A 13,220-nucleotide genomic window follows, 5' to 3' on the forward strand; every position below is an offset into this window, starting at 1 on the left:
GCTTTATGCGCAACCTCTCTATTGACCTTCATTTTAAAAATACACCCTCTTCGTCGAACGATCTGTGAGATAAAAAGTACTTAAGACGCTTAATTATTTTCGCCTACGTACCTATGTATGCAGGGGCTGGTGGGTCAGTTCTTCGTCGCGTCGCTTTGGTTGTAACAAGGACTGATACTTTTTTCATTAGTAATCTATTTTATTTCAGCTACATGCAGGATGAAATTCTTTTCATTTTTAATCAATTACATGTGCAAGAGCGGTTAAAATAAATCGTACATACATTAAAACCTAACCGTATAAATAGACGCTCTAAGCGTTAAGACCATCATAACTTCAATCTAAAAGAACAAGCTGATTGCAAAGAGGGCAACATAGATTTAACACATATCTTTCTAGTAAGTAAAATAAGCGTCAATGACTAAGTCATTAGTTGCAACTTTTGATACTTTGATTAGGGATTCTTTTTATGTATGAAGTCGACGAAACTATCGTTTGATTTTGCCAGCATTGTATTTCAGTCATCCCCATGTGCAATAGCTGTTTCGTTTTAAAAAAAGGATGTGCTTTAGCCTTCCTAATTTTACGACAGTATTTTCTCTGCACTACAAATGTCCTTGTCAAGCACATAAAAACTAAATATATATAGCAATGCTTTCTAAGGCTCTTCCAGTAGATATTAAAGTTTTGTTTCTTAATTTACTAGATTGTCAGAAATATACCTCCAAAGTTCCAGCGAGTTCACATTTTTGTGAAATCTAGGAAAGTTCGAAATACCTCTCAATGAACCAAAATGGCCGATGGAATTTATTCAAAATTGCACATTTTCAACAGGCCAGTACAGAAAGAGGGGATCTTGGCTGGATTTCGTATTCACACAGTTTGTAATCTACACTTTGATCATTCTTCGGAGCTAAAAGTTATCTTGAAGTAAACACGTTTTGTCTACTTCTTGACCGTTTGAAAAATACAACTATCGCAATTTAATTTACATGTAAAATTTCAACTGATTTTTGAGGCTCATAACTCTTCTAGTATACAAATCTCTTGACAAATAAAAGATTCTAAAGAAAGAGCTATGTTATGGGTATACCATATATAAATGGCTAGTTTGGCCCGTGAAAATTAAGGCTGCTAGGCGTAAAACTATAAAGGGTATTTTGCCTTGAAAAGTTGATCAGAACACAGGCCATTTCATCAAGACAGTTTTGCTAATCTTGGAGCCAGCGAGTCACGTGAGCCATACAAACCAGGACCACTAACTGCAGTTAAAAAAAAAAAATAGTAATAGTAAAAAAAACAAATTATAAACCACAAGCTAACCAGATAAATTATGCTAACCAGAGTGCTGTTAAGACTAAAAGAGTGCTAGAATGTACATGTAGGTTAACCGGTATGTCATTTAGGCTAACAAGAAAGCGAGCCATGCTTTAGATGTGGGGCTATAAAATCCCTACTGCTGATCGGCAATAACACAAAAAGATTATCGATATCAGATGCAGAACAAAATTAATTAGTCGCATTCCAGTATGTGAATTTATTATATATGTGCAGCCCTCTTTGTAAAATCAGCTTGCCAAGCCGAGAACACTGGATGCATTAGCAACATGATCTATTTTTAGTCCTACAATAAACGGTCGTCGCTAAACAATTTCGGTATCAGTTGAACTGTCGTAATTCATATCCATGTCTTTAGTCAGAGCCGTCAACCGCAAACACCTCATAGCCAGAATTGATTATCTTACGTTTTGTCTGCACCGGAAGTCTGTTTGCTTTGAGTAATGTTCCTCAGTATTTCCTGCCTGGGTTTTAACTTCTCATTGAAGTTTTCTCACGTATGAAGACCGCAGTTATACAAAAACGATCCTTTTAAATTATTGCCTCATGTCAATTAAACGGCAAAACATAGTCCTCTCTATCCGCGTTTGCAAACAAACAAGCACAAAAATACAACATCAGGCCAACTTCATTTTGAATATTGGTCTGATACTGACTGTAATTTCTCAGAGTCTGCTTGTTTGCTTGTTTTGTCGTAATCATATCTAGTCTAGATGAAGACGTCCGACTTCATTAACGAGCGATTAAGGAATCGGGAAATTGACATAAGAACGCAACATATTAAACTTCTTGTGGTCACAACAAGGCTATTAACTCAAGATAGGAAGTAAATATCGATGAATAATGAAAGATGGTAAATTTGCAGCTCGATAATAAAATGGTAAAGATCAAATGTTCATTTGTCACGAGGGTAGGTCAAATAAAATCAGAGCCTCCGACAGGATTTGAACACAAACAGTGACGTTTTCTAGCAGTATACAGGACGCGTGTCGCTTGTGATCCTAGTAAATGGCATAGCTTTAAACTCTTTTTCTGGCTAACGGCTAACTCATTGAGTCCCTCACCGAGAGCAAGTAAAATTCTTTGCTATTTGAATCAGCCATATTTTCACATAATGTAGGATCTATATAAAGACCAAATTTCACATAAAAATTCAAAGAAACGAGAGAGAATAAACGAATAAATGAATAATCCAATGAATGAATGTTCCAAACAGCGATTTGAAGTTCTAAGGTGAGAGGTTGATCAATGCCTTATTGTTGTGGAATGTTCAAGGAAACCGAAACCTCCCGGTTGTTGAGCCGCCAAAGATACTGAATAAATCGGAAACGTTACGTTGACTGTGAAACTTGTATAACACTTTTTCAGCACCTTGGCTTAATGCGCTGGTTTCGAAAACATTTTTGATCGGTTACATAGTGCAACTTCTCAAAAACACATCGGTATAAATAACGGTACTAAGAACCATGCATTTCGACATAGCCATTAACCTGATTAAAACAGTTTTAAGAAAGTGGGCTAAATGGATAAAGCACCGTACATTTTTCTCGTAAGTACATATTTTTTATCTTGGAATAGGAAATAATTTAAAACAATTTGTGTCATAATTTTCATTTCTAGTTTTCTTCTACTTTTTTTTTACCTTCGGTACAAATTTGATATTTTCCTTAGTTCTGCTGAAACGAAAATACCAAATTGTACCAAGGGTTATATTGACCCACAACATTAACATTTATAGCCTGTTAGCCAGTTATTTCACTTGAACAGTCCTTAATCAATGGTTTGTAGCTTAAGATGGGTAAGTGAAAAGGAATTCTATCCTTGGCAGTGTCTCGAAACAAGTGTCCTCTTATCTATACCATGTTCTAAAAACACCTCTTAAGTAACACATGCTTGACTGAAACATGTGCATCCGTTTATTTGTAGATTGTAACCGGGTATACTTTCTTGCTGGGGCCAGTGGAGACCAAGTCACAAAATGCTTACTTCAGCTCAGTTTTCATATATGAAAGAGAATGTGGTGGAGGACATCTTTTAAAGATTGACACGGACACAGGCAGAGGTAACATTTCTTCAGCTGTGAACGTATCAGTAACTGGAACAGCCACCACAGACAAAAACACTAGTAAGTTAATAAGAAGTATTAATAAAATAGTGTTGAATTCATTTTGGAGGAGTATACTACTAAAAGAATTCTTAGGAATAACCATCGCCCTTTTGACAGAGCTGCAGGGGACTGTAAGGACGACGCCAACGCCGAGGACGACGTCGATTAAAAAATGAATTTATATTTTACCCACGAATTTCACCATACTCTTAATTCATTTAGTTTGTTTCTCTATGTCTCGAAACTGAATATGGAACACAGCGTAACATTAATATTCGGCATATCAATTTTAACAATTATCCGTCGAACAGTCAAACCTGTATATAACGGTCACCCTTGGGAAATGGCCAGGTGACTGTTATATACAGGGTGACCGCTGTACACAGATTTCCTTTAAACTCCCCTGGAGGTCAATAAATAGCATTTTTATGTGCAAATAATCACTCAGTTTACGTTTTATTGACAATAACGAGTAACAGCAACGCAATAAACACGATAAAAAAGGCCCATAAAATATCCGTGGTGTACTTTTAGGGAGGTGCAGTAGAAGTCTACTGGAAGCTAATGAACAACGTTTTTAAGTGGCAAGTCACTCAATTTACATTTATTGACAGCAATTGTAAACACAAACGCAATAAATACGACAAAAATGTCCATAAAATGTCCGTGGTGTACTTTAAGGGAGATGCAGTATACTTTGATCTAAGTTTCCTCGTAGGAAAAGCTTTTAGAGTAACAATATGGATTTCAGGAAGAAAAGAAATCGTTATAGTTTTCTCATATTTCGGAGCTCGAAGCTTGATTTCATGTACTTGACTTTACTCAGTGTGACAGCAACTTGAACCCTTCATGTCCATAGTTTTTCAGCCGAGACGATGCCAAGCGCTGTCTTAGTCCAATGTTGTGTTGTTACAGTTACAGTAACTATTGTTGAAAGCGTCGGCACTTTAATGTTACCTGCCGCAAGTACGTGTCGGACGTGGGCCATGACATGTATTAGTAGTTGTGTTTGGTACTAATATTTGTATTTTTGTGAGACCCCTGCCTTGGTGGCTGCTATTTAACGAGCTGATGAATAAAGCTTGTCATTATTTGTTAATCGTTTGTAAACCTAATTTCGTGCCCGTTATATACAGGTAAAAGATAATGAAATTGTGGATTCAGCAAGTCTAAAGGGTGCGTCCGTTATATACAGGTGACCACTATATGTAGGTCAACTTAACAATAAATACAAGGGACGATTTTTGGGAAGTTGTTCAGTGATCGTTATACACAGAGTGACCGCTATATACAGGACCGTTATATACAGGTTTGACTGTAGTTCACCGTTTCCACACAACGCAGAATTTGTTCATTTTACGTTGTTGTTTTGCAGAGGATGGCAAAGAAATGTACCAAGAGTTATAACGCACGTGTACAGCCATTGTATTGCTCATTAAACCTTTTGTACGTTTTGCGACGTTCCCCAGCCGTTGCCGTTGTGGTTTTCTTAAATCCCCTAATAAGTGGCCAAATTTTGCTTCGCGAACTTTAGAAACAAAACTGCCGGCAAGTATTCCCAAAGCATTGTCTAGTTGTGAGAATTTCTTGGAGTTATTTTGATAACTCTAGGGATAAATGTAAAGAATGTCAGTTGTCATTTTCTTGTTTAAATTCAGGCATGGTTAGTATAATTTTCATTACTAATCGGTTTTAGACCAATAATTGAATTATCAAATCATGTATGTTCTTCTTGTGGGAGTGGCGAATGGTCCCTCTTAAACCATGGGTCTCGCAAAATTTTCGCCCAATTTCATGAATCGCGCAATTTCGGTTATGAGCGTCTCGAAGTCTCGATTTTTTCACAAAGCTGTCACAAAGTTTCGACTTTTTTCCAGGGCCAAGTCGCGAAGTACCGATTTGTTCATCTTGGAACCTGCACGTCTCGAGCACTTGGAAGTCTCGTTCTTTAAAGTCTCGGTCTTGCAAAGAAAAATGCTAGTCTCTCATTTACCATCTACCGCTACTTCTTGCCTATAGTCTATACGCATTAATTTCCGTGTTAAAAAGTTGTCTAGGCATAGTAAAGCGTGCATTTAGCCTAGTAGATTAAGCCCTGGTCCAACGACACATAACAATCAATAATAGTTGATGATAGTCAGTGATAGTTAAAACTCGAGCTCACGTTTGACCACTAAATACCGTAAAATCCCACGTTAAAGCTCCCCGGTTGTAAGCCCCACCGGATATAAGCCCTTCTATCTGCTAACAAAGATATTATTCCGGATATAAACCCCCTCCCCGGATATAAGCCCGTCTAATGTGTAAGTGAGTACCTTTTACGTTTCTTTAAAAACATCAAAATTTTTAACCAAAAGTTATAGGCTAATAGGGTAATAGCTCTAAATGAAATAGTATGTTAGCTTTAATTCGTTTCTTAGATACCTTTTATCTCGTCGTTCGGAAACATTTTTTATTCCCCTTATATGCCCCCCGGATATAACCCCCCAATTAATAACCCCACCCAGAACCTCTTATGAAGTTATGTAAGGCCAGGGCTTTGAGGTGGGATTTTACGGTACCATGCTCTATCACTGACCAGTGGCGGATTTAGGGGAGGGGCCCGGGGTGCCCGGGCCCCCCTTATTTTGGGTAAAAAAAGAAGAAATGACTGAAGGAAGAAAAGCCGGTAGGGCAAGTAAAACAAAACCGCCCCCCTACCCCCCTTAGCTCAAAGTCTGGATCCGTCACTGCTGACTATCTCAGTATCATACAGGTCGATCTTGTCCAATTTCTTCATGATATTCGTTGATAGTCTTTCCGTTTGGCCTCTTGCATGGGCATGAGTTCAAACTAAGCGCAACAAAACAAAACTGCCGTCTTCCAATAAAAAGAAATATTAACACTTGTTAACGCAACGTAATTTTGCTGTTTATAATTTACGCCGAGGGAGCATGGTAGGTAGCGTTCACTTGTTACAAACTATCGTCGACAAAGGCCAATTACTTCTGAGACAACCCTACACGGAATCACGGTAGTTGCATTCATCACAACAAATAATATTATTATCTAGTCCAAGATGACTAACAAAACTTCCATGATTTCCTGCAAGTGCATCTCATAGAGGGAATAGACCGTTTTCGATATATCAAAATTCAGCTTGGCAGCGAGGGTTGAAGGACACAAACAAAGGAAATTGAATGAACATGTTTATTCATTTCTTTTGTCTGTGTCCTTTAGGCCTCACTATCAAGCTGAATTTTATTATATCGAAAGTGGCCTATTGGCGATTGCAAACGACTTCGCGCCGTTTGATCAAGTGTATAATCATGTGTATGATAGTTAAACTACAATTGTCTATCATGCTACGTTAGAATATCTGAATATTTCTGGCCCTGAAATAATACACGCCCCGGAATCTTATTTATTGGCTTAGAGGTATGCATTATATGACGAACATAGGGTAGTCAGGATCAGAAGTGTTTAATCGGACAATCCTCCATTTTTTAACAGATAAGTAAAATAGAATTATTTATGTGATTTTTAACTTACAAAACGGAACTTCCAATGGTTGCTTATAAGAGTATTTTATATATTGAAGGTTTTACGGTTGTGGACGCCGCTATCACAAACAAGAAGTGCATTCAATTCATCGATAAACGCGGTACTACGTATGCATTGAAGGTCATCAACGGTACGAATCTTATGCGATTCGAGGTGGGTAAAAGCAACTTAAATTTAAACGTATTCGGGGCTTGTCATAGTTATCTACACTCGACAATAAAAGACTTGATAGAAACGGGAAGCCGTGCATGAAAACTCTTGCATCAGTAGGAAAAATAGGTTTCTGAATGTTCGACGAAAGTTCTTCGAAGTTTCGTTCGAAACGAAATTTCGTCAATTTGCGTCTAAAATCCCCGAAATTCCCGAATTTTGTCGAATTTGGTTTGCATTACTTTTGCACAATACTGTACTGGTCGTGAGATATGGCCGAAGTTCTGGTATGGAAGTCCATACTTCAATAAAACTGCACTGTTGAACGAGGATAAATTGTATTCAGTAATCCTTGAGGTAAATTTTAAGGGATGCTGTAAATTAACTTTTACTGTATTTTAATTATGTTCACAGCAATACGATGGATGTCAAAATTCAAATGGTAATGATTTCCTGTTTGAAGAAACCTATATCGGCTATGTCGACCGAAAGAGAGCATTCAAATATGTACATAAACGCAGTGGTGTCAGTGGCAAGATGTGTCTTGGTGTTATTGGAGGCTGCGATAAAACATTGTATCTGTTAAGTCCAGATAGTACTAATGACAGGCGTTGTTTCTTTTGGAAAAGAAACGTATAGAAATAACGTCAAAATAAGATATGGATATTTCGTGTTTTGAATAAAATGGACGAAAAGAAATCAGCATTGGTGGCTGTTGAGGGGGGGGGGAGGGGGGAAGGGCTTTAGTCCCCTACGCCCAATTTGAAGCAAAAAATACTTAAAATAATAATTTTACAAATATCTCCAGACCCCCTACAAGTTAGAGCCTCTGGCGCTCGGTTGTAAGCACCCCCTCCCCTCCCAATTCATAATAAGCTCTGCCATGCCCGGCAGAAGGTGCCGAGTGTTACTATCTTATTAGCGTGCATTTCAGCCATTTTGTTATAAATGAGAGCGAAAAGGAAATCTCAGGGTAGAAAACGGACAGTATCTCAATTAAGTTTGGATGTGATATCCTTGAATTTACAGCGGCTTTCCTGTATTCTGACTGGTCGTATTCTCTGTGGCATGCTATAAATGGTGATATCATGGAGGTCTGTTCCATCGAGAATTTGTATGAACGTAACAATTCGAAAATCAGAAATGCGCAGTGATCAGATTTTTATGTTAATTGTGCAAAGTAAAACTTGTTGCGTAATTTGTACGATGCCCAAGTCTTTTTAACAGAAACGTTTTATGAGTATGTTGAGGCCAAACGTTTTTGACAGATTCAGAACAGGCATATCCAAGCCTAAAATATTGGTAACAAACTTTCCTTTTCTCGATAGTGGCAACAATAAGAATACCTGCGTGTACAGAATAAAACAAACTTGATTGTTTCTACACCATTAGCCAAGTGTGCTTAAACTTCTGCTTTTGAGCGTACTTCCCGATCGGTTAACGTTTAAAGAAAAAGGGAAACATTAGTCAAATAAGTGCATTGGTTTGTCAGTAGAGTGACAAACCAATGCTGGGGGGTTTGTTACACCCACGCTCACCCGCAAGAACATTTCTTTTTCTTTACTCGATTATCTGTCAGTTTGGGCTTCATAGGAAGCAGATCGACTTCATTTTCCCATACGGTTGAGTTAACTGTTCCACACATAATAACCAATATGAAGACTGACTATAATAGTATGGCGCATGTGACTCTATTATTTGAGTAGATGCTCATAGAAGCCTTAATGTCGGTTGACATTAAGGCTTTCGTTGACAAGCGCAGTAATGGCACAGGGTTCAAGCTGATTATCTAAAGTTCTCCTTCCTAATTTCCATATGGAATACCAAATGCCACCAAGAAACAAGCAGGTTGAATGAAAAATGTCTCAGTACAAAATTAAAATAGACAAAGTATTTTGGGGAAGAAGTACAGGATTACAAGGAGGGAACCCCCGGGGAAGTCACTCCCAGAGAAATTGATTGGGGGAGGTGTGCGGCCCGCTACCCAAAACCCTTACCCTATTTAAGACCAAAATCTGCAACCCAATACCCAATTAAAGAATAGATGACAAAGGCGTTACCCTATTTGAGAGTAAAACTGTCAAAATCCGAAACACTATTTCTGACCAAACGGCTACAAAACATACCCTTTTGGGCGGCATATACCTTTATAGTCGATATAAGGGAGTATCCCTCTCCGCCGAGGGGATGGAAGTGGAAAGTTTCCGTGGTGATGTACACACTGAATTCTTGCTTATATTGTAACTTGCCACGCAATGAACACGATAGTTTCCCACAGAGGTATTTATTTAAACAAAAGGAGCTGTTTCCCATTTTACCTTCCAAAGGGCTCCCCAGGTTAAAACAAAATCACTTTCAAATTACCAGAAACAAGAAGAACCTTGGAAGTACAACTCAAGTTTATTTCAATGGTGAAACATTCAGGGACTGACTGTACAGACTGCACAAGAAAATGGAAAAGTTTATTATTTTAATGAACATTTAACCTCTATGACTGCACATTGCATTTAAAAATTGCATGTAAGAAACCATTTTTTTTAAAGAACCTGTCAGGCCAAGATTTTCATTAAAAACCCTTTTGAAACCTCTATGGTCCTGTATGTACCTTTGGGACCAAGTAATTTAGACTTTAGGAATTATAACTGATGTGTTCTCAGAGATTTTAGCTTTGTTTTATTTATGTTTCTTCTGCATTGAGAGAAATATAAGAACTAAGATAGAGTTTGTACTCGTTCAGATTGCAACTCATGTAGGCATTATATGCACATATGATTTTATATCAACAGCAAGACAATTTCCATCCAGCAACAAACAAAATATATTTTTTTTAAGAAAATAGGAACCTGGTCAAAGAACCTAAATAACTTTATTTGCCAGTAAACAACAATTATATAAGAACCTTTTGCTAAGTTGGTTTTCACTGCACTTTCTACATGACCATGGTGTAATATTTATATGAGAGGATACCACATTCTGTGAAAATTACAAAGATTCAACGCAACTTGACCACGATGGAGAGCCTGTTTTATCTCTGGAATCTTTTTCTTTCCGTCGATAACTATTGAAGAACGACTGACTATCGCCGGAAAATATCTCAAATTTAAAGTGGTTCTATGACGAAAATCGCATCTCTCCTATCTAGGCCATTTTAAAACATAAACAAGTAGTCTTTATGAGAAGAAAAATGCCGTTAACTATTTTCAAATGTCTCTTAATCGTTCCTGAGATATTCAAGTTTTTAAATTATGCAAATTAGCTAAATGATGACGTCATACACTCAACCGAATTTTGATCAAATATAATGAAAAAAGATATCTCAGCCAATTTGTATCAGATGTGTTTGATTCTTTGCGGTAAGACTCTACTAAATGTGCTCCACAATACGAACCTAATAGTTTTGTTACCATGGCAACATACTGGGTTCCAGACCTCCCCAATATCAAAAGCTTTTCTGGTCACCTTTGGCGGTCCATTTTGATATTTGCTAATGATGTCTCATATGCACGACCCAGCAGGCATATAAATATGTTAGCTCGAACTCCTGGCCTCGTTTAATGGTTTTCAAGCTGAAAATCACTAACATATTGAAATCAAGTGGGTGGGGACTGGAGAAGAGTGAGTTGCCATGGGAACAGAATTTTTTATAGCCGTAGGTGTGTTTCCTGTAGAACTATTAGCCTACCAAGTTTCAATGGATTCTGCTGTAAATTGACCGAGATAGCTCTATTTATATACTTAATATAATATTGGGTTGAGTGTATGACGTCATCAGTCATCTCACTTGCATATTTTACGCATTTTTCAAACTTAAATATCTCCGGAACTAATGCAGATATTTGGAAATGGTAAACTGCGTTTTTATTCTTTCATGGAACTCTATGTGATACACCTAAAAAATTAGGGGGTAAAAATTTGATCATAGTACCACTTTAAATGCGTTGCAATGCGTTACAATCGGAAATGTTGTCTGGTTCGTGTCCAGCTCGCAATAATAAGTCCTTTTTACCTTTGGGTCGCAACTCGTGAGTAAAGAAATAAAACCGGACTACTTAAGATGCCACACAACTTCTACGTACGTGTACGCCGACACGAGGAACCAGCAAAACCCTTCCTACAGCTATTTTGTCCAGCAAACTTACATGCTCTTGGTGACAAGCGAAGTCGATAATCCTAAAGCAAGAGGACGAAAACTATAAAAGTGTTCTAACGAAACGCATTGGTCGTATAATCAAGGCAAATTACTCAACCGGCATTTGTATATTGACCTTTCACTGACACACATGCCGCCAAATACAGGAATTGCGTCCTATAAAAGAGCTAACCATTCCCAGACACGAAGAAGACGCCATGATGCTGATTTCACGAGAGTCTCGTCGCCGAATGATGACGTCACGAAACATTTTGATATATTAGGTTCAGTTGTGATCAGCATTATGGGAAGACATTCATGAATTTTGGGGGTATTTCTGTCAGGCGTTACTTTTTAATTCGACCGATGAGGCCGATGATCCGGATTCAAAATGTTTTCCAGTATTCATCGGTTGTTGATGCTCTTTTTGTGGGGGCTTTACTGTGGGGGCTTTAGCCTCCACCTTGCTACCGTCCACGCAATTTATTTGGCTACGTGCCGCGTATCGCGAGGTCTTCTGGGAGGAATTGAGTAAGCTTATATGAAGTAAGCGTTCGATACAGCGGCCATTGCTGTTTTGAGTACAAGTAATATTTTTGCACAGCTTACCGTCGCGAGTTGGTTGTAGTTTTCAAGGTACAGTGTAATTTATTTTACATCTTTAAAATAATTGCTTTGCCATATTTTTTGTTATATATTATCTTTCTTCCCGCACTGCCCTCGAGAACTGTATACTCTTTGTTATCTCACTTAGATCTTCGATTCGTGAGCAAATTTCTTCGGCGATGCAAGATTTGTTTTGCTCACGTAAGTCATTGACTTATCCAGGCTCGGTTCGTGTTCAGTGTGGATTGCACGGGAGAAGTATTCGCTTTCGCAAGCACTCACCTTCTTTACCCAAACGTGTCAGTAATTGGACTCTACTGTTATAACATCAATCGTATACATGTACTTGTGCTGTTCAGTCATATTAAGCAGCTGTGAATGCAGTCAAACTGAGAAACTTTCGTGTACTGGAGATGTTTGTTAACTACATGACAATATTAACTGCGAGTATGGGGACATCAATTGAACAATACCGGTCAAGGAAGCGAAGGATGCCTTATCACATGTTCAACGGGGATGGATTCTCACCATGTCTTAGCTAAATGTGTTTTACTTAACAACATTAACACAAATTCTGGACATGTACAGAAATGATGGGCTACAATTTGTCTACAGCCCATTGCCTGTAAGGGGACATAAATGATGTGGAGAACACTCCAGACCCTGCAGTATTTGACAACACTGATCCAACAACCACTTTGTCTGCTGGCCACAAGTCGAAGTACTGACAGAAGCACTCTTTGGTGAAAACGTTGTTAAGCAGTGTGTTGCAAATTATGTTCACTTGATTATCGTTAAAATTTACAATCATATAGAGGACAATGTACTCAGAATATGCTTATTGGATCTAGCCTATACAGTTCTACAAGATATTAATTCTGTACAGAAAAAAAAATGTGTATTTACTTGGTTACATGTGGTTAACTAGTATTCCAGGAATAGTTTTGGTTTTTGCCAGAATGTACATTCAATGTAACGTAATGCAATACAATACATTGTTCATTATTTTACTCTTGACAACAAACAATGCCCAATATACGTCTCTTAAAAATTCACTTGCAGAAGCATTTTCTCAAGCTCGTCAATAATTCAGCAAGTTTAAACGATGTAAATCATAGCTGTGATGTTGTTTGGATATCTGATCTTAATTGGCATAGATGTTGTAATTTTAATTTGCCTTTTTTCTCTTTAGTTTTAGTTTCAATTGAGAACATAGGTGTACTTGTGTATATAGAGTATCAAACACAGAAGACCACATTCCATCACATTTCCAACACTTTAAATTTTGTCAAAAATTCTCTGCTTTGTGTGATATTTTTAACACTCCTCTCCATATTTAGAAATGTG

At 37.8% G+C, this 13,220-nt stretch overlaps 1 protein-coding gene across 1 annotated transcript; it reads left to right on the top strand.

Moving 5' to 3' along the window:
* The first annotated feature begins 2,860 nt into the window (after positions 1–2,860).
* Positions 2,861–7,859, top strand: LOC145487005 (uncharacterized). Its single transcript, XM_081465713.1, has 4 exons — positions 2,861–2,887; positions 3,265–3,463; positions 7,026–7,141; positions 7,553–7,859. The coding sequence occupies exons 1-4, from the start codon at positions 2,861–2,863 to the stop codon at positions 7,775–7,777; spliced, it is 567 nt and encodes a 188-aa protein (XP_081321839.1). The 3' UTR covers positions 7,778–7,859.
* Positions 7,860–13,220: the final 5,361 nt, after the last annotated feature.

This window comes from Orbicella franksi, chromosome 5 (genome assembly GCF_964199315.1).
Source record: "Orbicella franksi chromosome 5, jaOrbFran1.1, whole genome shotgun sequence".
In the NCBI taxonomy this organism is placed as follows: Eukaryota; Metazoa; Cnidaria; class Anthozoa; order Scleractinia; family Merulinidae; genus Orbicella; species Orbicella franksi.